We start from the raw sequence: 25,247 nt of genomic DNA on the forward strand, positions 1-25,247 counted from the left end.
GCCCTGTGGAAGCAGCCAGCATTGTGTTTGCCCATGGAATAGGGATTAGGGAAGAGCAATAACCAGCCTGCCCTTCAGCCAGCTACAGGATGTTAGGAATAACTGAAGGCAGTAATTTTTTTTTAATTCTGAGTTCACTGTTAAATAACTTACAGCACATAACCCAATACCTCCCATTCCCTTGTCTAGTTTGTTTCAAAAGGTTGTGAATCAGTGGAAATGACTCTGCGAAGAAATGGGCTGGGGCAGCTTGGCTTCCATGTCAACTATGAGGGCATCGTGGCGGATGTGGAGCCCTACGGCTATGCATGGCAAGCAGGTTTGAGGCAGGGCAGCCGCCTGGTGGAGATCTGTAAGGTGGCAGTAGCCACCCTGAGCCATGAACAGATGATCGATCTCCTAAGAACATCAGTCACAGTGAAAGTTGTCATTATCCCTCCCCATGACGACTGCACCCCGAGGAGGTAGGTCTGAGTTTGCGACTGCTGGGCCAGAGGGGTCATCTCCTAATAGGCAGGGTAGCCAGAGAGACATTGTCCTCTTGGGAGGTCATGGTTCGTGTCCTCATGGTTCCTGCATGGAAAGTCTCCCACAGGAGACTCTAGACAAGATAATCTGCAGCGCCCATCTTCAGCATCTTGCACCGATGACCCGTAAATAGCACACATCACATCTTGGCTTGTCTGAATGTATTCCTTCTATGTCCTGATGCTCCTCCTATCCTCCCATTTATCTCATGACTGTTCAAAACTTGACTGTTGTCTTAAGCCCTTTTGTCTGGGTCTGCACAGCTGAGCCTGACTTCCAGGCTTTCTTTCTGGCAGCATGTGCGGCCAGGAACAGGCTTCGTACTGACTCAGTGCTGTGCTTGATGCCTTGACTGCTTGTCTGGAGCCTTCCCCTAGAGGGAGGAGGGTCTGGAACCACCAGTCTGCTCTGCTCCTGCTAAGCCAGCAGCCTTGACCAAAATTTCACTTCTTTACCTCTGGGGAAGTTGCTTGATGGAGCAAATCTAGTCAACTGTTTTTCTCCTTTAGACTTGCAAATGCTATTTTTATTGGTTTAAGAAAACATAGCCTGGAGGTGGTGGTGTCAGTAGTAGGGAGGCAGTGACAGGTGGATCTCTGAGTTAGAGGCCAGCAAGGTCTAATTAGTGAGTTTCAGGACAGCTAGGGTTAGGTAAGAGAAATCCTGACTGGAAAAAACAAATTTAAAAAAAAGGAAAAGAAAAAATGTTGTATATTTGTAGCCATTACTTTCTAAGAAATTGTCTAAAATTTAGGAGTTAAAGCCAAAACATAAGCTGACAGGTAGTGGTGCATGCCTTTGATCCCAGCATCAGGTTCAGGGGGAGGCAGATCTCTGTGAGTTTCAGAACAGCCTGGTCTACAAAGCAAGTTCTAGGATAGCTAAGACTGTTAAACAGAGAAAACCTGTCTCCTCTTCTTCAAGAAACAGAAATTACATGCAACATCTAATTAAAGATTAATCATAAATAAATGTTGATAATTAGTAAAACTAAAATATAGTTCTTTTTCTCCCTAGAATGACTAGTCCTGTTTCTGAGCACCCGTGGGTCTCTGATTGGCAGGTGGTGAATATAAACCACTGCAGTGGGTTATTTGTACCCCTTAAAGCCTTAGGTGAACTGTTGAAAAATCAGACTTTATTCAGAAGAGCATTTATTTATGCCATCTATCCAGTAGGCAGCCTGGGGTTTGTATTCCTGTGTCAGAGTATCCTGGGTCCTTTAGTCTGAGCAGGCTGAGGAGCATGCTCTTCTAGATAGCTGAGTGTTCCAAGAAACCAAAAGATGTATCCACACAACAGTTTGGTTTAGCCAGTCTGGGAGAGTATCTTAGAATCATCATGTATGTGTCCCTGTCCAGGAACGCGGGGTCTGCTGACCTGGGTTCACAGGTTGCTTCAGAGGGCAATTGGACTCATCTAGAATATTCTCTAAGTGCCCTTCTCTAATCTGCTATCACCTAGCTGCTGTCCTTTGAGTTCCCAGAATGGGAGATAGTTTATATAGTTAGGAAAAAGTGCCTCAGCTCTCAGAGTCATATACGTAATGGTTCTGCTCTTCTCTCTGGCTCCAGGGAGAAAGCAGTTGCTGTGAGGCTGGACAGGATGGCGCTCCCGCTGCCACCAAACTGTGATTGTTACTAGGAAGCTAGGCCAGCAATTAGGGGTGGCTTACTGGCCACACTCATCGAGGCCAGGTTTAACTTTCTTGGAGTGTTAGGAAATACCATTGTCCGAAATTTTACTTCAATGTTCTAGGTCCTAGAGAAAAATACACTGTTACATGAAATAATGCATTTAATTCTCTTAGCAATCCTACAAAATGATGAGACCATTATTCATGTTGTAAGAAACCAGGCAGGGCCAGTGTGATAGCTCAGTGAGTCCACCCACCCCCACCAAGCCCCATGACCTGAGGTGGAAAGAGACTCCACAAGTGTCCTGACTGTCCTACTGCACAGCAAATTAATAAATAAACGAATAAATACTAACCTTACAAAAGAGAAAGAAACATAAGTTCTCAGGCTCCTCTGGCATCAGAATCCAGGTATAAGCACTATTCTGTAGGTTGGCACAGACCCTTGCCCTGTGTGTTAGTGTAAACCATGGTGAATCTGTGTGGTTCCTAGTTCATGGTATCATTTCTCCTACTGGCCTCTTTGAAGCTACCACAATAAAATCTGGAAAAGGCTGCACTGGGCCAGATGGAACAACCTGTTCTGACATCAGTGTAGGTGACTCCCACATGCCGTGTGAAGGAGCCACATCTGTCTTCCACAGGAAAACCCACATGCCACCCTCTCTAAGCTTTTACTGCTGCCAGCACATGTAGGTGCTGAGCTGAGAAGCTGGCGAAGGCTCAGTGCTAAGCCACAGCCCTTTCTGCCGACCACTCTGCAGGTGGGAAATGGTGCACTGTGCAGATGCCTTTGGAGGCCAAAACGGCTGTTAACTTCAAAGGGAGCTATTGAAGTATTAACACCACGCTACAGTTTTCAACAGAATAGGATGAACTCTGTCTCCCTTCTGGACTTCACATTCCCGCTGCAGATTCCCTACAACCAATTACTCTGTCTCTGAGTAACTCCTCTCCTCTCTGTCAGCCTTCCTAAGGCTCTGGGCAAAGTGGGCCAGGCCTCCTCAAAGCTCAGCGCTGTTTGACTGTGGCAGTTGCTGGGACCTGGAGATCACCCGAGGCCACCACAGTGACCATATATCAGGCAAGCCGTAGACTGTGTGTGCACTTGAAGTTTGAAAAGGCAGCTTTTAAAAATGGAAGTTAGTTTGACAGCAACCCTCCCCCCAAAATACTTAAATAATATATAAAAAAAATCAATGACCTTTTTCCCTATTCTTAGAAAACAGGCCAACCCTTCCACAAATGGTAGTTTGCTTAATAGAGGGACATAAAGCAAAGTCAAATTTCCGAGTTCCTGCTGTGTGCTGGTGGGTCTTGTTTCCTATTCCCCAGTGCCTGCCCTATGGCTGCTTCATTCTTTAATGAAGAATGAGACAAATGGAGGACGCTGCCTAGAGAGGAACCAGACAGCCAAGAGGACAGCAGTGAGACAGTTCTGAGGGCCTGCCAGAGGGTCCTCATCCATCCCCACTCCCATGAGTGAGAAGGCCCCTCACTGTCATTGCATCTCCAGAGTGTGTGACAACCAGTGTCTGACCTCTGGGACTCGGCTTGTCCACTTGGAGATGTAGCGGCTGGCGGGTTAGATGAGGTGCCCCGGATGGTACAGCTTTGTTCTGCAGGGTGATTGCTCTGCAATCAGGGGCCATTCAAGAGCTAAAAACAGTCACATAAAAAGACCAAATTATCATTAGGACTGTTATTTTTCATGCCGGGGATTTGAGAGTCAAATTGTCTTTTAAATAGGAATGGGTTGCAGAGTGTTTTCTTGCTTTGGAAGTGAGAGCATGTTGTCCAAACTCATTCTCCAGGTGAGTTCTATCAAGGGGAGCTATGTACTTCTTTAGAGCCAGAGTCACAGCTAGGGACAAGCTGTTGTTAAGCATTGGGTTTTAACATGAGGTTTTAGTTGCCCCTTCTCACATTTAACACTGAAATGCCTCTGAGCACAGGCCCAGATGGGTTTCCAACAGGTGCTGGTGGTTCTGTTTGTCGTAGGCTGCACTCTGTTGATGTGATTCATTGTGGGTGAAGGATGTGCGCAGAGTTAGAGTGCTGTTCTCTAGTTAAGGACTATGGTGAGCCAAGCCTACAGGTTCCCTGTTCTATGGGTTAAAGCCTCGCCTGCCTGCTCCCAACTGCAGCCCTCCCTGGGTATCCGTGCTTGTCCAGAATGCCAGTGTAGTACAGGATGGTCCCCCCACATGAGGACTCACTGTACCATGGCTAAATTAGGATCCTTCTGCTTCCTGTAGTCTGTTTTACTCTTTCCTTCGCTACCACATTTTATTCCCAGGCATTAAAGCTACCACTAGCTTTGTCCTTCAGAGGAGTGTCCACTGGAGTTCACCTATCATTCTTAGGTTTTAGGTTTTACAGAAATAGGTAGGATACAAAGCTAGTAAGGTGGTCCCTTGCCATGAAGACAGTAGGCAACGGCACATAGCAGAAGTTTGGTTCCCTGTGAACTGCATGAGATTCATAGAAACATAAGATAGCTCAGTTATTTTTCAGTGCTAACTATATATTAAAATGATACGATTTCAGATATTTTGGGTAAAACTAAGCATCTTAAATCAATTGCAATTTCGTTTTACTTCATAAAATTAAAATCCTAACCTTGGCTCATCTGTGTGGCTCCTCCCACTTGCCTTGGACTCAGTCCACATTATCTCCACAGTGCCTCCCGAGTGACTGACAGCAGCTCACCCTCCTTCAAGTCTTCCTCCTGCTTCTCAGACCTTGCAGTCCCTGTGTTTAATGAGGAAATCCCAATGCACAGGTTAATTCTGTAGCAGGGATAGAAATGCTCTGCCTGGTAAAGGACAGAATCAGTCAACCAGTGTCTCTCTCTCTCTACCCCCCCACCCTCCATCTCCCCCCCCCCACTTTCCCTCCCTCCCTGCCTCATTGTTTATATATAAAGAATGGAATGTGGGATCCTGAGGAATGAGATTTCAGGTGGAGCAGAAGTGACAGGACCTATGTCCCTGGACATTGACGTCACTCAGGAAGAGAGATTCTTTCCTTTGAAAAGAAATGACATCTGGTTTCAGATTATGCTTGGCCTTCCATGGGGGAGTTTAAATTTGTTGCATTTCTGTTTTCTTCCTCCTGGGCTAAATTTGAGTCTCTGATGGGGCTTGGGGATCTTTCCTGACGTCATTTCTTAGCTCTTGGGATCCTGTCCCATTTAGAGCTGCCCTCCTATTTAGGTGCCCAGTTGCAACTCTAAGCAGAGCTGTGTGGTGCTGCCTGTTTGCACTGAGCTGCCTGCTCTGTGCTCCTTCCAGCTGCCTTTCCCTCCTTAGCTCTCTATGTTCCCATCTGACATGGGTCCTGTGCATTTTTACAGACTCCTCATCCCAGTCTCCACAGTTGGGACTGAGCAAAGGAATATTCCTCTGGAGTTGTGACTAGGTTGTGAAAGGAAACCTGCAAGGTCCAAAAACTGAAAGACTGTTAATAGGGGTCAGCATGTCTCCACCAGCATGACAAGGCACAGTAATCATTGTTTTTCTTCTGGTCCTTCCTCCTAATAGGAGTTGCTCAGAAACCTACCGCATGCCCGTGATGGAGTATAAGATGAATGAAGGCATTTCCTATGAGTTCAAGTTTCCCTTCCGGAACAATAACAAATGGCAGCGGAATGCCAGCAAGGGTGCTCACTCGCCCCAGGTTCCATCTCAGCTGCAGAGTCCCATGACCTCACGGCTGAATGCTGGGAAGGGAGATGGGAAGATGCCCCCTCCAGAAAGAGCCGCCAATATCCCTCGAAGCATCTCCAGTGACGGGCGCCCACTGGAAAGGAGGTAAGTGCCCTCTCAAAGGTTGCTCTGTCTGAGCCCCAAATTCAGATAGCACTGAATACTTAAGCACCATCTCTAGGCTTTCCAGTGTTTCTCAGAAGTAAAACTGAAATGCCCACAAGTGGCTTCCAAAGCATGAGGACTTTCCAAGCAGAATATCCAGGCCCCTGCAGTGGGATTTGAATATGCTTTGCTCTTTAATTTTTATGTAATTATCAACAGAAATCTGACCTCATAGTAGTGGCCAATTAAGGTGATGTTTGACTTTATCTTCAACATCTTACAGACTAGAAGTAGTGAGATACGAGGGTTTGGTTGGATACCTGCGTCTCTATCATTTTCTTTGAAAAAGACTTTGAGAGCAGTAACCCATAGCCCAATGAATTTCCCATGGCTTGGAAGGAGAAGCAAATGGTGAGGAGGAGGCGGCACATGGAGAAGGGATAAGACAGTTAACCTGAGGTCATTAAGCATAAGGAACAGGATGAAAGTCCTGCAACATGAAGAGCCAACTCCAGTCAGACTGAAAGTCAGAATAAACCCTTTCTAAAAGGAGGCTCTGCCTTGACAAGGCGTCATGGTGTTTAATCATGGTTCTGTGAGTTCTATCACCTTAAACCTCAGCCTGATATTAAACTGGATGAAGTTCTTTTAGATGTGAGTAACAATTGAACCTGAAGTTTGAAGTCATTGCTGCTGCTATCGTCTTCTCCATAGATGCATAGAGGTGACTTCTTTCTGCTGGAAGCCCTCCCCCCACACACACTCTCAGTTTGTCCTCACTTCTGCTTTTGTTGTTCATACCCCTAATGATTCTATGGAAGCCTCTGGAGCTGGGGTGTTGGTCTGTGTCCCAGAACCATGGTAGGTAGAAGAGTCCCCTTGACAGAGCCTTCTTCAACAGGACAGGCTGCCACCAACAGTGTCCCCAGTCATCGGTCTAATCCAGGGGCAGTAAAAAGTGGAAGCCTCTCTGTAGAGTATAGCTTCGGTGTACTCTGCATGGTAGTCTAGCTTTGAGCTTGTGTAACTCGGTCACTTAGCCATCTTGGAATACTAGAGTACCACATAGGAACAGTTTATAAAAGCTCACACATAAAAGTTGTCTTCTAAAATCCTTCATTGATTATGAAGATTTATGTAGAGGGCCTTGCTGTTTGCCAAGGAAAAGACTCCTTATTCAGAGTCACACCATTCCTGCTTGGTCTCCTCTTGCTTTCATTATTTTTGAGAAGGAAAAGCCTCCAAGAGATCTCTGAATAAATTCTTTGTTTCACTTGCTCTGAGCTTGGCTCTTCCTAAGTTGTGTTAACCATAGCTCATGCTTTGGCTCATGTTTTGAAAGATGAATCTGGAAGTCATTGTTTAAAGAGCCCTCTTTCTTCTGCCAGCCCCATTTCTTCTTCCACAGAACAGTCCAGAAGCTCTCCCCATAAAATGAATTGAGACATTCCCTTTCGGTGTTCCTTGGGATAGACTGGTGGGATGTGTTGTGGTCTGTGTTGAATCTAAAATGCAGCAGAAGTGAAAGATTGTTAAGTTCAGCAGATCATAGACAGCGGTGCCATTTGTGTTTCATTGGCTTCATTCAGTACTGGCCTAGTAACAGCCTCCATTGCTGTGACAAACACCATGACCAGGGGTAACTTGGGGCTTACAACTCTCAGGTCATAGTTTGTCACTGATGAAAGTCAGGGCAGGAACCTGGAGGCAGGGGTTGAAACAGGCCTCGGAAGAGTTCTGCCAGCTACCTTGCTCCTCGGGGCCTGCTCAGCGTGCTCACTTTTTTTTATTTCCCTTTTTTCTTTCTTTCATTCTCTTTGGCTTATGTTTTCCAAAACAGGGTTTGTGTGTGTCCCTCTGGGTGTCCTAATACTCAATTTGTTGATCAGGCTTTTGGCTTCTTGGTTCTGGGTTCTGGGATTAAAGTGTCGCACCACTGCCTAGGTCAGCAGGACCACCTGCCCAGGGGTGGCATTTTTCTCAATTGAGGCCCTATTTACATTTAACTCTAGTTTATATCACATTGACAGTAGACTAACCAGGGCAAATGCTTAGGGAATACAGGACTCCTTGTTTCTCAGAAGGACTCACAAGGTTCTAGAGTGGCTTCCTTCATGTGTCTGAGCCTATTCCTGTCTTATCCCCACCTAAGGAAAAGTACATTCCCTGGGGGAGGGCCAAAGACCCCGGGAGAAACCTTACTTCTTTGGGTTGTGGGGGTAGAAAGGACAGGGTGAAGCTGCCTAAGATACGGGGAATATTGAACCTTACCCACTACTACTTCTAGCTTCAAGTTATGTGGGCTGTTCTCTGTGACCCCTGCTAGAATCTCAGATTCTAGGATATTTCTCGAAGTCTCATCACTGTGTTTCCTGGCTGTTACTAGAATGTCCTCTCCAGTTTAAAATGTATGGTAGTCTTTTACTGCAAAATATCGTTGTTAGTTTCTTACCCTGTTTTTCCCAGTTTTTAAGTCTAATTTCAAGTAAGCCCACCCTCTTGCCAGTTACATTTGTAGCTAGGCTGTTCATGAATCCTCAAGATGGACCTTTAAGATGAGTGGAGAGTGCGTGCGTGCGTGCGTGCGTGTGTGTGTGTGTGTGTGTGTGTGTGTGTGTGTGTGTGTATGCGTGAGTACCACAGATGCCTGTGACTCTCTGTGTGGTCCACACAGGTGCCTGAGACTCAGTGTGGTTCACACAGATGTCTGAGACTCTGTGTATGGTCCAGGCAAATGCCCATGATTCAGTGATTCTGTGTGTAGTCCACACAGAAGTCTGAGACTCTGTGTGTGGTCCACACAGATACTATGACTCTGTGTCTGGTCTACACAGATGGCCGTGATTCATGATTCTGTGTATGGTCCACATTAGATGCCCATGATTCAGAAACTTTAGTTTTTCTTACAGTCATTTGATTCCCTTTCTTCTGTCTCAGAAACGTGTGCTGAGCTGTGGAGTAACCAGCTTTCTGGAGACACAAGCCAACCTGCCTTAGGTCCATCACAGTTCTTTTTGGATAAATGTTCATGTACTGCTGACAGAAGCCTACTCTACACTTTATGGTTTGCAGAACCACAGGCCCACAGGCCACTTTTTAAATTTACAGGACAAATTATTTTCTTTTAATGCTTAAGGACACAGTCTATGTAACAGCAGCATTTATTGGTGTTTGAGATCAGTAAGAAATTTTCAGCTGGATAGGGTTCTTTGTACACTTGTTCCGTTTGAAATCTGATCCATTCAGTTTGAATGTGAGACTTTCATGCTTTGCAGGTGCTTCTGATTAAGTAATTTTATAGTGTTTGTGGAGGGTTTTTTCTGTTTGTTTGTTTTGTTAACAAAATTAATAACAAAATAACTTAGCAGGAATAGGTAACACGGTACAACTGATGTTTGGGCATCAAGTTTATCTAGAATTCCAGAGTAGAAATGGAGTAAAAACTTCATAGCTGAGTTTAAACATACCAGGGGATCCGTCGTAACTGTCTGGATCTGAGTTATTGTACTCAGAACCTAACCATTTCAAGGGCTTTGCATAAGCAGCAGTCATCTTAATATATGCACGAGTTTTTCATTCTACTGAATAAATAAAATGATGACAATCCTTTACTGTCTGGTGTGAGGTATCACTGGGCTGTGAGTGCACTGGCCCCTCTCCCTGGGTCACAGTTGCTTAGCTGACCCAAGGATCTCTGTGTCACAGAACATGGAATTGCTGGGGCCAAGGCCATGCTCCATCCATGCATCAAAGCCACATACTGCTCAGCCCTAGCTTAGCTGCCAGCATCTGCCAGTCTCTCTTCAGCACCTTTCCTTGTTACTATGGTTTTGATGTCTTATGTGCCTCACCCCCAAAAGGTCCATATTCAACGGATTGGTCAGTGGTGCTGTTGGGAGGTGCCATGAACATTTAATATGTGAGACCCAGTGAGAAGTCTGGGGGTCACTGGGAAACAACCTCAAAGAAAACTGTGGTACCCTCTCTGTTTCTACTCTTTATTTTGAGGCTTAGAATGTGAGTCGGATGTGCACCCCTGCCATCCTATACCACACTCACAAGAGACTTAAATAAATAACGTCTTCAGTCCTAGAATTTTAAAGCCCAGAACTGTGAACTCAAAAGTTTTTCTAAGTAATTTCTTTGTTTTACTTTTTTTAGTAATCAAAACTAATGAGTACACTCAACTTCCTAAACCCAGATTTTGTTGCTTTTAATCATTCTTTCTGCTTATGCCTGCCCTTATCCCTGACTCACTTCAAGATAATCCCCATTTTCTCTTGAGTACTGGGAAGGGGGGGAGAATGAATTTATGTTTGCAGGGGAAGGGTCACAGCTTACCTGTGGTAGTCAGATGACAGGTTTTTAGAATCTCTACCTGAGAATTAAAATCATAAAACACAGGAGAATTAAAGTCATAAAACATAAGAGAATTAAAGTCATAGGACATAAGAATTAAAGTCATAGAACATAGAAGAATTAAAGTCATAGGACAGGAAACACCTTTACCCATGAGTCATACCCCTCACTTTTCTACCCTGTTTCAAGCTGGGGTCTCTCACTGAGCCTGGATGTGGCTGACTCAGCTGTGGACTGTCTAGCCAGCAAGCCCTAGGGATCCTCTGTCTCTGCTCCCTACATGGTAGATGGCAAGCACTCCTTGCTATACCTAACTATATGTGGGTGCTGGGATTGGAGCCTCATGTTTGTGCAGTGGACATGACTGACCAAGCTGTCTCCCCAGCCCTGAGTCTGTGTGTGTTTTTAAGCTTCTTTCTTCTTGGCTTGAGAGCTCAGATTTCATGCTACTTTTTAAAAGTCTAAATTATTTCCAGAAGCCTCCCAGTTCTGAGGAGCAGCCTCCTGCTAGCAGAGTCATGATAAAAATGGAGCTGTGCCTGGAACCAAGGCTTTCCTGATACTCACGGTTCTGCACAATCCTTAAGATCAAATCTGACTCCACAGCTTGATTGGTGACATCCCTAAAGTCAGCTGAGCCTTGACATTCATTCTCTCTCTCTCTCTCTCTCTCTCTCTCTCTCTCTCTCTCTCTCTCTCTCTCTCTCTCTCTCTCTCTCTCTCTCTCTCACATCACTCCCTGGACCCACGGTTTGTGTCACATCCTCCTCGCTGAACACTGAAGCACACAAGCACAGCTTAGTTTCTTTCCCCTCCTTACACTCGGCTCCTGTCCATCTTCTGAAGGTCATTTTCAGTCTCTCCTAAATTTTCTTTTCCTGTCTCTACCTTAATTTACCCCTTTGAGAATGCTGACATCATCAGATTTGCTCATAGATTTTGTTATATTTTACCTTAATCTTATTTGTCTAGGGTTCTGATTTAGTCTGCCTTGTTCATCATTATATTCTAAGAACCAGCAAACACTGGGGCATCTATTGGGTTCCTGTGAATAATGGAACTTGCACTGATTTGGAAGAAAATAAAGGGTCTTTATAAAAACAAGTGAGAACTGCCTTTGGTGTGCTAAGCATTAAAGCTGGTTCACAGAGCTGCTTTCCTTATGCCGGTGCTGTTTAGCAGACTCTCATTTTTAAATATGTCCTGATAAAATCTGTCTAAATGAACCCCACATGAAACACAAGTTCTTGATTGAATCTTTTATATGATTGAACCTGAGTTTAGGTATTAGGTTTATCTTCAAGATAAAGTAGGAAAGCAGAGGCCTGGTGGGACACAGAAGTACTGGGCCCAGGTCTCTTCAATGCTGTCCCATGGAAGCCAGCACGTTGGCATCTACTGTAGAACTAGAGTTCATAAGATTTGCATCTCCACATTGTTAAATGGTATTTTGAGGGTGGCTGCTATTCAGGCATTCAGAAAATGGCACAGCAGGATGTGCTTGGCAAGCCTCCCAACCCACTGTCTTGTGCTCAATCCAGGATAGCCCAGGGAGTGACAGCAAATGCTCCAGTGTGGTGCCAGACCCAGTGAGCTGCTCAGAAGCCCTCCCTCCAGCCTGTGTTTTATACCTAGCCTTGGAAAACCTTACCACAGAAGCCTGCACAGTCACCTGTGTTACCATCTGGGAACCAGTCTCTACCCCTCAGTAACCATGCGTTGGGGATAGTGTGTTTTCAGGAGCATTGTGTAGTCCTGAGTGACAATGTCTGGGTTAATTCAGGTTGTCTGCTGTTCTGAAAACAGCCCTAATGGCCAGTGTACCAGCAGAAGTCAAGGAAATGCTACAGAATATATCTATAAATTAAATGGGCCTTAAAGCTGTGTTGGATTTGAGGAAAGCCATCAAGTGACGTGCTTTCAGTGCCCAGTCTAACATGCAGTGTGGAGGTCAGCCTCTCTCCTCTTTTACATGGCCCTTCAGACTTTCATCACTAACCTGGCTTTCTGAAGTCCCATGACAAGAGCATTTCCTCGATCTTGTTTCCCTCCAACTGTCACATCTTACTTGGGAACTACTTAAGATGACTGTTGAGTTCATTTGCACCAACTTTAGTCTTAACCCTCTCATCAGCCCAGTTGGTTGTATTTAATCCTCTCCATGGGTAACAGTGTCTGGGAGGTGGGTTTTGCAAAGGCACTGCCAGTTAGTGGTGAAGCTAAGATTAGCATTGACCCATCAAACTCCAGAGCCTGCTTCCCAGCCAGCATGCTGCACAAGTGCACAGCCACTCAATGAAAAATCAGTGAAATGAATTCCCGATCATGGACTAAATGGGCTCCAGTCATATGCACCAAGGTCAGGGTCAGCTTCAGGTTCCTGTGCATTACACAAGCCTCACACTTAAACCAAGTCCAGGCCCTGCTGTTATCTCTGGAATACTGTCTTTGGAAATTTGTAATACTGTTTGAACAGGGAAACTTACATTTTCTTTGTATGTTAGATCCCACAAGTTAATTGGCTGGTCCTGCCTACAATTATTTTCTTTTCCCTCCTGTGGAATCACACTTGGATATAAAATTGATTCCTGTCAAGAGGCAACCATGGTGTGTGCCAGGCTATGAATGCTCACAGCTGTGTCTGAGCAGTCTGCCTTATTTGAAATGAACCTTGTAGGAGGCTCATGAAAGGAAGATTTCCAGCCCCTGGCTGAACAGCTGATGAAATTGGGGCCCTCTGTAGCTCTCCCCAGAGTACACACTAGGAAAGCGTGGAAGACAGGCCTTTCGGTTTCTCGAATGTCAACACAACCTGTGCAAAAGCTACTGGGAAGAATGGTCATTCTGTACTTAACTTGCTCCAGAGAACTTTTTTTTTTTTTTTACGTCATTCTGGAAGAGCCCTAGTTGGTGTGTATGCTGATGTGGACAGTAACGTGGTCCTGTTCTGTGAGTGGATCTAGTTCTAATTGCTAAGTTGTGGCAAAATGCTGTGCTTAATTATGGACTTGAGTATCTAATTTGTCAGTCACCCTGCTATTTGAAACTCTCTCAGTTGTTTTTCCCATCGTCCATGCTTGCACTTGGATGACAGAGGGCCTTGTCTCTGTGGGTACATCTAAGCAGTATTGTCACTTTGGAACTAAAAGAAGGAAATACAAGTATAATTAACCCTGAGTACTCAGGAAACTATCTTGCCACTAACGACTTGGGCATTAAGAAGTCCTTTCTGATGGATTGGTAAGTTGTAATCAGTGACTGTCTGGAACAGTAGGTTTTTAATACTCAATTCAGTATACACTTTGGGTTGATCCATGGAAAATGCAGGGCATGGATTATATTATTACATATCTAGGATTAAGTTTGGTAATTTTCTTTAGTACAATTTAATTCTTTGAAAATTTCACACAGTATATTTTGATTATAGTCTTTCCTCTCCTACCCACAGCGCCTCCCAAATTCCCTCCCTTAAACTTCATATCTTTTTTTTTTCCTTAAGAATCCAGTAAGTACAAGTGATACTGCCCATACACTGTGAATATGAGATGCTCCACTGGAGTGTAGTGTACCTATCAGGGACCACAGTCTTAGAGAAAACTGATGCTCCCTCTCTCAGAAGCCATCAACTATTTATATTTCTCCAGTGTCTTAGTTACGTTTCCCTTGCTGTGAAGAGACACTGTGTCCAAGGCATCTTACAAAAGAAAGCATTTGATTACAGCCTTACTTACAGTTTCATCAGGCAGAGAGCATGGCAGTAGGGTGGGCAGGAATGGCACTGGAGTAGAAGCTGAGAGTTCATCTGATCTACAAGCAGGAGGCAGGGGAGAGGAAGAAGCAGAGGAGAGAGAGAGATGAAGAGGGAGAGGGAGGAGGAGCATTAACTTTTGAAACCTCAAAGCCCACTTACAATGACAACTCTCTTCCAAAAAAGGCCACACCTGCTAATCCTTACCAAGCAGTTCTACCAACTGGGGACCGAGCATTTAAACATGAGCGTCATTCAAACCAATACACTCAAGGGTAGGAGCATATGAATTTCTTCCCCCTCCATGCTAGAATGTTTCCTGGCTTGAGCTTGTACCGGTCTCATACAGGCAAACACAGGTGCTATGAGTCATTGAACACAACTATTCTGTTAATCAAAAAGACAGTGTTTCCCTCTGTTACTCCCTGAACTCTGAAAATGGAGTTTGATATCCTGCTTGTGGCTAAGCATGCCATAGTCATTTTGTGGAGTTTCCGTGTTAACCACTGCTCATAACACAGAGAAACTCCTATGAATAGTTCTGACAACTACACTGATCTAAGGGTGAACAAATAGAAATTTAGAGGGTAGTTTAATGCTGCGTCCATTTAACAAAAGAATAACAAGTTCAGCCATAGAGTCTTAGTTAAATTATAGTATCAGGCATATGTTTCCTCCTGTGGAACAGGCTTTAAATCCAGTCAGAAAGTTGTTGGTTACCCTCATAACATTTGCGCCATTATTACACCCATGTACATATCTTGCAACACTGGTTATTATTGCATGTCACGGACTTTATAGCTGGTAAGAGTATTAATAGATTTCCCTGTAGCCGCAAGTGATAGACCCTATCTCAAAATAAATGTCTGGGAAAATACTTGAGGAACAACACCAAGTGTTACGTTCTAGCCTTTACACACACACACACACACACACACACACAATTGTTTATTTTCTATAGGATTAATGGTTTTCACAGCAATTGAAAGGTATTTAATCTTCATTTTCTAAACATGAGTGGCCATTAATACTCAATGTTTTGGTCTCTTTAAAATCCAGCAAAGCAGGAAGAGCCAGATTATTTTAGAGGAAAAGGCAAGTTACTGTACACGGTAGTCTCTAAGACAGATTTGCTTAGGCCATGGGGCTCAGCTCAAGTCAGGAAGGTCATCATACTGAAAGCCAGTGAGAAGAGACTCTCCAGGGCACCCCTTCTAAGTGACACAATGCCAGCGACAGCTAGCCTCTAGCTCTGCATAACAAGACTGCCAGCACCTGCTCCTGAGCAGGCCTCTTAATCATTGGCATGGTGGCATCAGAGTCACAGCATTGGACACGTCAGAGCTGTGTGTCACGGACAAAGCTGGTTCTGAAATTTCTTTGTCCAGCACTCATGTGTTTGGAGATGTAAACACGCTGGGGTGGCTTTTCTCCAGTTGCCCTGTATGTGTCCTCATGTAGACAGTCAGAAAACAAAGCCACTCTTGAGCTACATAAATGCAGAAGAGGTGGGATGGTTGCCAGCCTTCTGGAAAGGCCGTTTTCACTTTGGGTTAGCTCTGGTAACCGAGGAGAATTTTCTGGTACATTTGTGAAGTGACAGAGATGATGCTGAGAATGAGCGTGAGGTTTTTTAGTTTGATGTATGTTTTGCACAAAAGGGTACAGGACAAAAGTCCTAAAGCTAAAGATGGAAGTTATGTCTTAACTTTGCCCAGGGAGCCATGTGACTAAACATTTTACCATGCCATCAAATGACTCAGCTACCTGGATGTCCCATTGGCCCGGCTGTCATACTCTACTTCCTGACTTAATCTTTTTCTATAGCATTTCTTCCTTTTTGCAGTGACAGGATCAAAGTTGTACAAATGCAACCACATCTGAAATCTGTCAGTGTCATTTCCACATGGAAGACAGGCTCTGGTCAAAAGGGAGTGGCATCATGTGGCCTTGAGTCTGTGCTGTTCCCAATTCTTACTCAGTTTTATTGTTTGTAGTTTGTTCTTTCCACTGCTCCTCCACTCCAGTCCTGGTTACATCTGAGTGGACTGTGGTAAATCACAGAGAAGCCTCAGTAGAGAGAATAGGGACATCCAGCTTTGGTGCCAAGTTATGCAATGACTCTCCTGTCAAACACAGTGTAGTAGGGGCTAGAGAGACAACTCAGTGGGTAAGAGCTCTAGATGCTCTTTCAGAAAACCTGATTTGGTTCCCAGCACCCACATGGCAGCTTACAGTTGTGTATAATTCCAATTCCAAGGGATCTGACACCCTCTACTTTCTTCGGGCACCACATGCTCAGGGCTCATGGATATACATGCAAATAAAATACCCATAATCATAAAATAAAATAAAAGTGGGTCGTAATATAAAATGTGCCCCAGATATGACTGAACTAGGTTCCTCCAACCACTCAGCACTGCAGCTGCCTTTAGACATACCCTGAGCCCTGCCGTGTTCATTGAGGTCTGAGTGGGGATGCAGCTGATGACATAAGCAGATGCCACCTGGGACACGTCTTACTCTAGCAAGAAAGAACACAGAGTACTTGTCTGAGGAGCACCCGTGAAGACAGTGCTTTCGTCTGCATGGATATGAAATCCCTGTGGAGACGTCAGCTGGCAAAGCACGGCTTACAGTGTGGTAGAAGATGCTTAGAGGTGACCTGATGTAGCTTCCCATCAGTCTCCAGACTCTTCTGCTTGTTCTAGGTCACACTTGGAGCAACCTTGGTAGTTCTACTAAGTGTGGCCGTAATGGTTTGTGCAGTGTCTTAGCCCCTGTAACTCCATTTCTGTTTCAACAGTTAAGAAAGCACACTGATTTGGTTACAATTGCTTTTAGCAAATTATAAATTCTCAAGGCCAACACTTTTCAGCTGTTCTAGATCTTCCACAGGCAGGAACCCCTGGCTAAGGCAGGTGTGGGGGATGGGAAATAGTTCAGCAATCAGTAGCACTTACTGCTCTTATAGAAGACCTAGTCTCAGTTCTCAGCTCCCATATTGGGTAGTTCACCTCTGTAGCTGTCCAGTACCCTCTTTTGCCCTCTACAGGTGCCAGGCATAAAAGTGATGTTTACATATATACAGCCAAAACATTCATACATGAAGATAAGTAAAGGCTCGGTCCTGTGCTGCTCTCACAGAGCCTCAAGGGGAAATAGGTACACATGAGACTGCCCTTCTCTGTGATGTGGTGTGATGGTACCTGGAATAGACTGCTATATGATGTAAAGATGCTCTGCTCTATGCATTCAGATACAGTATTGGAATTGGGGATGAGTAGGAAGAGAGGGAGGCATTCTAGATAGGCAGTGGATAAATAGAAGGTATGGGAACAATGGTACTCTGAATCTTAGAACACATCCTGTCCAGAATACAAGACACAGGAAGCAATTAGGGAGCAAGGGTGTGAGAATGGAATCAGGTCAGATGGTGCAGGGCCTTGAAGAAGGTGACAGGGTTTTGGACTTCGGAGAAGCTTCTAGCACTGGTTGGCATTGTGGAAGAATATCGGTAGCAGCTATTGGAGGGGTGAGATGAGAGAGCCTGCGAGTCAGGAGACCACTGGGTAAAAGAGATGGGAGAACAGCCATGGTAGAACCCATGATGTCAAGACCAGTACCTGTGGTGCCAGGACACCTCTTGTGTGTAGTCCACAAATGTGCAACATTATTAGGACAGTTAAATTGGAAAGAAAAAAAAAAACATTGTTTCTATATGCTTAGCTTGATATAACAAGTACAGGAGGAACTGGCTTCACAACACAGGGAAAAAAGCTGTTTTGAAGAAGCTTGATTTGAATTGCTTGGGAGAGGATTAAGGAGTCATGTCTAGGAGATGGTCAGAGAGAATTCTGATCTGCCCCATCCAGTACAGAACTACACTCCCAGCAGCTCTCCTGACTCTGTCTCCACTAGGACAGCTTCTTGGAATGGTTCTCAGAGCCCTTCTGCCACCTGCTGAACCAAACACCTCCATCTGCAGACTCACTGGAGGAATGGCTTTATTCCAGTCTGCAAGGTTCTGGTCCAGGGTTTCCACTCTGCCTGGAACTGAAGATGGCTTTACCTTAGAAGTCTGGTGACCATGCCAAACCTATACAGACTGTCAATTAATTAGTAGAAGGAATCCTTGCCTTCTCTGTGGACAGCAGCCACAGAAAATGCAGGAGACTTAGCCAAGAAACCTGGCCTATTGTGGCTTGGGATGAAAAACTTAGAACCCATTTCTTCTGCTGTCACATGGAAGTGACCTGCCCGAGTGGGAGTCCAAGCATCTGCAGGCATTCACTTTTGAAATAAAGTTGCTTTGTTATAAAGTCTGCTCACAGTTGTCAACACTTCTGGATATCCCTGTGGCTGCTTGCCCCATTGCCTATTAGAATAGAGAGGGTGCAGGGAGAATGTGTCTGTCCTGCCCACAGAACTCCAGCTTCTGCCCTCCTTGATAGTCAGTTGAGCAGTATACTGAGGCCAAGACACAGCACATCTCTACTGAAAATTTACCTAAATGTGTCATTTAATTAAATCCAACAAGTGCAATTCTAGAAATGTTTAATGTGTTTTAGTGTGTTGCTACTATCAACCAAAATTATAACAGCTAATTGCCAGAGTCCAAATATTGCAAACTGAGCAATGAGATGGACAAAGAAAGAAGCACATATGGACTGTGCTCTTACAGTGGCTGTGAGGTGGGTGGGATGAGAAACTGGAATCAACTGGTTAATGTCACTGGCATCCAGTTCCCCTCAGCCCTGCCAGCCTGGAGACTGCACAGCACTTTACCGGATTGAATCCTAGCAGCTTTTCTGGAAGCATGTATGTTTTCTAGGTCTTTCTCCTGTAATTTTTGATGGATTCCAGCCTCTCAGAGGCAGTTTTTCAGCTGTTCCCTTAGGAGCAGTGTTAGGAGAGGTTTCTCTTGTGGCTTCCAGCTGACTTCACTTCCACCCTCTCCACCGGCCTCTGCTTTTGTGCTGTTTGAATGCTAAGTTCTGTGCCTTGGGGTTTTCTCCGAGTTGTTGACTTTCTCTCTTCACTTCATCTTTGCAGGCTGTCTCCTGGTTCCGACATCTATGTGACAGTCTCCTCCATGGCTTTGGCAAGATCCCAGTGCCGTAACTCCCCCAGCAACTTGTCTTCATCCAGTGAGACTAGCTCTGGAGGTGGCACTTACAGACAAAAATCCATGCCGGAAGGGTAGGTATGGAGAGGAGCCATCCTCAGTATCCTCTGTTCAGACAGGTAAAGTGAAACCCATTCAGACAGGATACACAGAGCTGCATGAAACCAGCAGGGAAGATGTGGCTAGTCCTGCAGATAGAAAGAAGACTGCTCCATCGTCAGGTCAGACCACTGAGGAACATGGCTAGTCTCAAACCTGGGCGGCAGCAAAGTCAGATAGCAGCAGTTCCTCGGTCACACTGACCCCTGTAGATTCTGTCATGGATTTCCTCCAAAGCGAACTCAGCAGAACACTCCTTGCAATGGAGGTCATATTGCTGCTGATAAAGAGGAAATGATAACCACACCCAAAGTTTAAAATTGTTTTGTGAGAGACCTGTGCTTTTTAAATTTGTTTTCTGTGGGTTTTTCAAGATGGCATTGCTCTGTGTAGCCCTAGCTGTCCTGGAACTCACTCTGTAGACCAGGCTGGCCTGGAACTCATAGGGATCTTCCTGCTTCTGCCTCCTTAAAGGCATAGGCCACCATTACCCAGCAGTTTTTTGTTTGTTTTGTTTTTTGGGGTTTTTTTTTTCCTCATTGACACTAAATTTCCAGAAGTAACTCTTTGCTTCTGACAAAGCTTATAGAACAGGCTGGTTGTGGCTCTTGCCTGGCTTGCACTAGGCTCTAGGTTTTGTCTGCAGTAACACTAGAAAACAGAACAAAACTTTCAAAGTCAGAAGGCTGCTGAGGGCTGAAGGTGCTGCAGTGTCCGAGGCTTAGAAGTAATGTGCTGGGGAAGCACACAGGCTGCACACAGGCTGCACGAAGGCTGCCTTTGCTCAGAATGAGAAAACCAAGCTGTGGGGCCTGCTGCCCTGAGAAAGAGCTTGAACCATTCAAAAATCAAATTTTTCTATTCCACATTTTTTTAAAGACTGTGTTTAAAATACAGGCATGTGATTTGATGACTTTTCTGAGATTTCACCATGCCGAAAATTAGCAAGCTATTCATAATGTTCTCAGAGTGGATATGCATTTATGATGACTAGCATTTCTGTTGGGTCTTTTTTAAAGATTTGTTTATTTGTATGTGCATGAGTGTTCTGATCACATATGTATATGTGCCATGTGTGTGCTTGTTACCCTTGCAGATGAAGAGGGTATTGAGTGCCCTGGAACTGCAGATATGAATGTTGTGAGCTACCATGTAGGTTCTGGGCCTTATACTCCTGTCCTCTGGAAGTGCTCTGGCCTAGCTAACCACTGACCCAGCCCCTCACTTTCTCATAACTATTGAATACAATTTTGTTGTGTGTGTGGGGGGGGGGGTGCTACATGCTTATGTTAACAGAAAGTAGGTGATAAAACCACCTGAGAATACTGCTCCTCCTCCATACTGTTTTCTCCCTCAGCAGCCTGTCTGAAGAGCACACATCTTACGTAATTTCTTCAGTGATGACTAGAAATAATTTTAGCTTTCCTTCATTGATCCCTGCAGAGGGATTGTGAGTCACTTATCATTCCATAAACCCAACTAATTATTTCTTATTTTAATTAGATTTTAAATGGTATGATTTGCCTTCAAAATGAAGCAGTCAACATTCCTCCATCATTAGTACAGCACTAATAAAAAAGTCTTCCTGTCTATGATGTGCTCTACATGTCTGTCAACAAAGGCAGCGGAGACATTCGTATGGTTGGTGATAACAACTGTGAGCCCAATGCCTAAGTGCTCTTTTTTGTTAACAAGCAATGATTATTCCTCGGACATGCAGTAGTTAGCCCTGTACCCTAAGTGTTATTGGGGGGCCAGTGCTCTTTAGTGAGCTCACCTTGGATTGCACACAACACCACACGATGTGTTTTGTAGCTGGGGATGATCTTTAAAGCAACAGTGCTGATGCAGTGCTGCCTCCTCTACACTTGGTGGTGTCAGCTTGGGTTGTTTTGTTGGTGGTGGTTGGTTTTTCAAGACATGTCTTCTGTGTAGCCCTGGCCATAAACTCAAGAATCTTCCTGTCACTGTCTTCCAAGTGCTAGGATTAAATGCATTCGACACTATACTCAGCCTACAAAGCTGTTTTTATGGTGCACATCTGTGAGGCAGGAGGTAGTCTGGCTCACACTCTGGTGTGTCTCACTGTTGCCCATAAATGAAGTTTGTTCCTGAAGTTTCCCTCACCACTAAAAGCAGCTGTGTCCAAGTCGGTGTTGAGGTGTTTGTGCTCTGCTGGGCACCTCTTCGTGTTAGGCCTGCATAACATTATAGCTGTAGGCAGCGTCTGGTGGTTTTCCGTGGACAGTGCACCATGTTGGTGCCCTCCCTCCCCCTCAGTGGGCCTTATGTCTGGACCTGTGTGGCATGAGCTTGTTCATTCCTTGGTCCTAGGACATTGGAACTATCCTAATTAGCTGGGAGGTAAAACCAAGGCAGCACTCAGAGGCTCGGCTTAGTTCTACTGGGTCACCAGTTCCAATTCGGCTTCATGTTTTCCCACTCCAAGAGGGCCCAGGAGTCCTACCCTTCCCAGGATAGCTCTTACAGGTCCTGGCCACGTGTCAGTCCTCACAGGTAAGGCACAGACATGAGTTGACAATCAATAGAGGCCTGTGTTACCTAAGTTCTTTAGAAGTTTATAGCTAGTGACCATGAGAAATGGGGTACATTTCCAAATAAGTACTTGAATTCTACATTCTGGCCCTTTCTGGTCTCAGAATTTATATTGCTAATGTTCATATAGATAGATTTCATAATTAACAAGTGTTAAACAAGTTTTTGTTTTGTCAAGGGGAAAATCAAACTGGCTCAGTACACATTTTACCTTCTTCCGAGTTGCCCTTCCCAACAGCAATTTAAAATTCATACAATTAGAAAGTGGCTTGCACATAATATAAGCAGTGCTTGTTGTATTCCAGACCACAGAGTGCTCAGAAAGTGATTGATCCCAGAGTGCATCATTGAATCAAGTGTATATAAGTGACTTAAAGTGGGTGGGTGATAAATGACAGTCTGGACTTGACTCCGTGAGCTAGTGACCTTGGGCTTCTTACTTTCTGTGCTGTCGGCTGGCAAGCTAGTGCCCTAGTCAGCACCCAGTTTTAATAATAAGCGTACCTTCCTGAGTAGAGATTTGTATCTGCATGCACAGACATGCAAGCAGAAACTGGTAATACCTGTCATCAGAACCAGGGACTCCCGTCACCTTGTGGGTGCAGATTCTGATGTGTCTTGCTTTTGTTTGGGGAACCACCACAGGTTTGGTGTGAGCCGAAGATCCCCAGCGTCCATCGACAGGCAGAACACCCAGTCAGATATTGGTGGCAGTGGAAAGTCCACACCCAGCTGGCAGAGAAGTGAGGACAGCCTTGCTGACCAGATGGGTAAGTGAGTGATGTGTATGAAAGTGGTGTCAGACCAAGGTTACCTCTTGATTCAACAAGGCCCAGTGTTATAAGGACAGTGTCAGTTAGCACATGCATGGGAAGTCATCTCTGCTACACTGTGCACGTATGAAAGCAACAGTGACTCCAGACTTTAGTCAGAATGACCCAGGGATTATGTGTGAAGTCCAGTCTGATGAGCTCTTGTATCCTACGTACCTTCCCTCATTTGCTGGGATTGTTTGGTTGGTTGGTTGTTGGTTGGTTTAACCCTGTGCCTAGGAAGTTTAGTATTCTTAATATTGAATTTTAAGGGAAAGTAAATCGCTGCACATGGGAGGAAGAGATTGAATTTTCGTCTGGTCACATTTGCAGCTTGATTAGACACTCTGTCCTGCCCAATGGATACTTTTAAAAATTGTTTCCCCTCCACTCTTAGTCTATAAGCTAAGAAAATGCAAAAGCAGTCCCTCAATGAGCCTATAGTCGGATTCTTGGTGCATAGCCCTCTGAGGATGTAGAGGAGAAATACATCCACCTCCAGTGGCAACACATTGCTCATCACAGGGGAATTTTGCCATTCAGAAATTTATCTTTAACAGGCACATCAGAAATCAGATGTCAGCACAGTTCATACATCAAAGACTTGGTCATGAGCTTTTAGGTTGGGTTTTACATCCTCTCGATCTGTTCCTCCATTCCCACAATCCTTTTCTCTTCTCCCTGAGAGTATTATCATCAATATGAAATGCAGAGATGTACATTTCATGCCTGTAGGTTGATGCTTTGTTCTATGTGAGTGACTGTCCCCAGGAAAGTATGGAAGTTGAGGAAAAGAAAAGTGATTGTAGGTCCTGAAGACATGCTTTGTCACAGTCACTTCCTCCCATATGCCATATTATTGAAGCCATCTCTCACCCCAGTCTTATTACACCGATCCCCTACTCAGAAAACCTGGGCATATTCTGTCTGCCTCCCTGCTCTGGCAGAATGCCTTTATTCCATGTTTTGTTACTGTTGGGATGGTAACATCCCATCTAAGCAGGCTCTTCTGGAACATTACCTTAGTGGTCATGGATCCTTGTGTTTCTACCTTACTGCCACAATGGTGGCATGTCACACTCCATAATTTCTGCTATTAGCAGGGGGGTGGGAACTTCATCTTGTTTTGAGGATCTCATCTTGAATGCCAGCATAGTGCCCCAATACTGAAAGTGATCATTTGACATAAACTCATTGCTGGGTAACTGTTCTGTCGTGCTTAGCTGTCAGTTATAGAGGACCTCAGAGATGCAGTTCTTCTTCTGTCCTCGAGCACCATGAATTCACAGGTCAAATGTTCCTCAGGTGTCACAATTCCATCCATGCCTATCTAGGGAATGAACACTGAGCTAGGCTAGCCTCGCTGCAGTGAGTTTAACCCATGTATCCTGAACTTCCCCCAAAGGCAAGATTGGTTCCAAACTTTTGTTGCATTGTTTGTGGCCTTTGACTTGGTGGCACTTGGCTATGATGTGACATGATGGTGTAACCAGCTAGAAGCTTTATCCATCAGCCACCTAGTTTCTGATATGCTATCTTTTGTGTAGACTCCTAACAAGCTTGCTGCTGATGCCCAGAGTTGGCACAGCAGTGAGCTCTTAGAGATATTTGTACCTGTTTAGTGCCTCCACCGTAACGTCCTGTGCTGTGTTCCAGAGCCTACGTGCCATCTCCCAGCGGTGTCTAAGGTACTGCCTGCTTTCCGAGAGAGTCCCAGTGGGAGACTGATGCGACAGGATCCAGTGGTTCACCTGTCTCCAAACAAACAAGGCCATGTAAGTTCATCCTAAGCCTGCCACAATCACTCATCTCCAGCAATGTCTATAATTCCTGTAATGCGAAAATGGAGCCCACCTCCTGCACCCCCACTCTGTGGCAGCAGATAAGGTACCCTATACTTTGATCAGATCAAGTATGTTACTTAAGTAATTTTGACAATCTCTTCTTACTTCCTAGCTGCTAGAAAATTTTAAGTTCTATTTCTGCTCACTCACTCTCACTCAGAAGAGGCACATTTAAGACTCAGAGACTGCCTGTGGCTGCAGCCCCCAAGATGGCAGCTCAGGCACAAAGCTGAAAGAACGCTGCCACATGCCCAGGCATGGTGCACACCTGTTAGCCCAGCACTCAGAAGGCAGCAGGAGGAGTGTGCGATCTGGGCAGCTTACTGAGACCGTGTCTAAGAAAATAAAGTAAATAAAATAAGACAGTACTTGTTACCAAGAAAAGCTAGAGTCCCATTAATGAAGTGATGGAGTCCGTATCTGTTTAAAGTATGGGCTTCACTTGGAGGAGAACAGCTGTCTTCCCTCCCTGGTCTTGGCCAGTGAGTACTCCTCTCCTTTCTCCACCAACAGATGCACAGAGCTTTCTCTTCATCTCCAGTAAATAGCTAGTCTTCCTGTCTTCTTCATTTCAGTTATCTCCTCACAGACTGAGGATGTATCTCCTTGCAGAACATTTGTTCAGTATGTGTAAGGCCCTGAGTTCAGCTTACAGACCATCTGCGCTCCAGAATTCTCTTCAGATTCCTTTTAAAAAGCTGTTTCTTTGGCGAATTCTGTAA

The 25,247-nt window shown here is 44.9% G+C and overlaps 1 protein-coding gene across 3 annotated transcripts in view; it reads left to right on the forward strand.

Moving 5' to 3' along the window:
* The window catches only part of SIPA1L1 (signal induced proliferation associated 1 like 1), a gene marked incomplete at its 5' end in the record, with an annotated part of 108,653 nt that overhangs the window by 52,175 nt on the left and 31,231 nt on the right, over positions 1 to 25,247 (forward strand). For all 3 annotated transcript variants that reach the window (XM_080916609.1, XM_080916607.1, XM_080916608.1), the window contains 5 exons: positions 190 to 464; positions 5,710 to 5,979; positions 19,142 to 19,288; positions 22,515 to 22,639; positions 24,338 to 24,456. In XM_080916609.1, coding sequence (XP_080772735.1) covers positions 190 to 464; positions 5,710 to 5,979; positions 19,142 to 19,288; positions 22,515 to 22,639; positions 24,338 to 24,456 — 936 coding nt within the window. The remainder of the gene's footprint in view (positions 1 to 189; positions 465 to 5,709; positions 5,980 to 19,141; positions 19,289 to 22,514; positions 22,640 to 24,337; positions 24,457 to 25,247) is intronic.

This window comes from Micromys minutus (genome assembly GCF_963924665.1).
Source record: "Micromys minutus genome assembly, chromosome: 1".
In the NCBI taxonomy this organism is placed as follows: domain Eukaryota; kingdom Metazoa; phylum Chordata; class Mammalia; order Rodentia; family Muridae; genus Micromys; species Micromys minutus.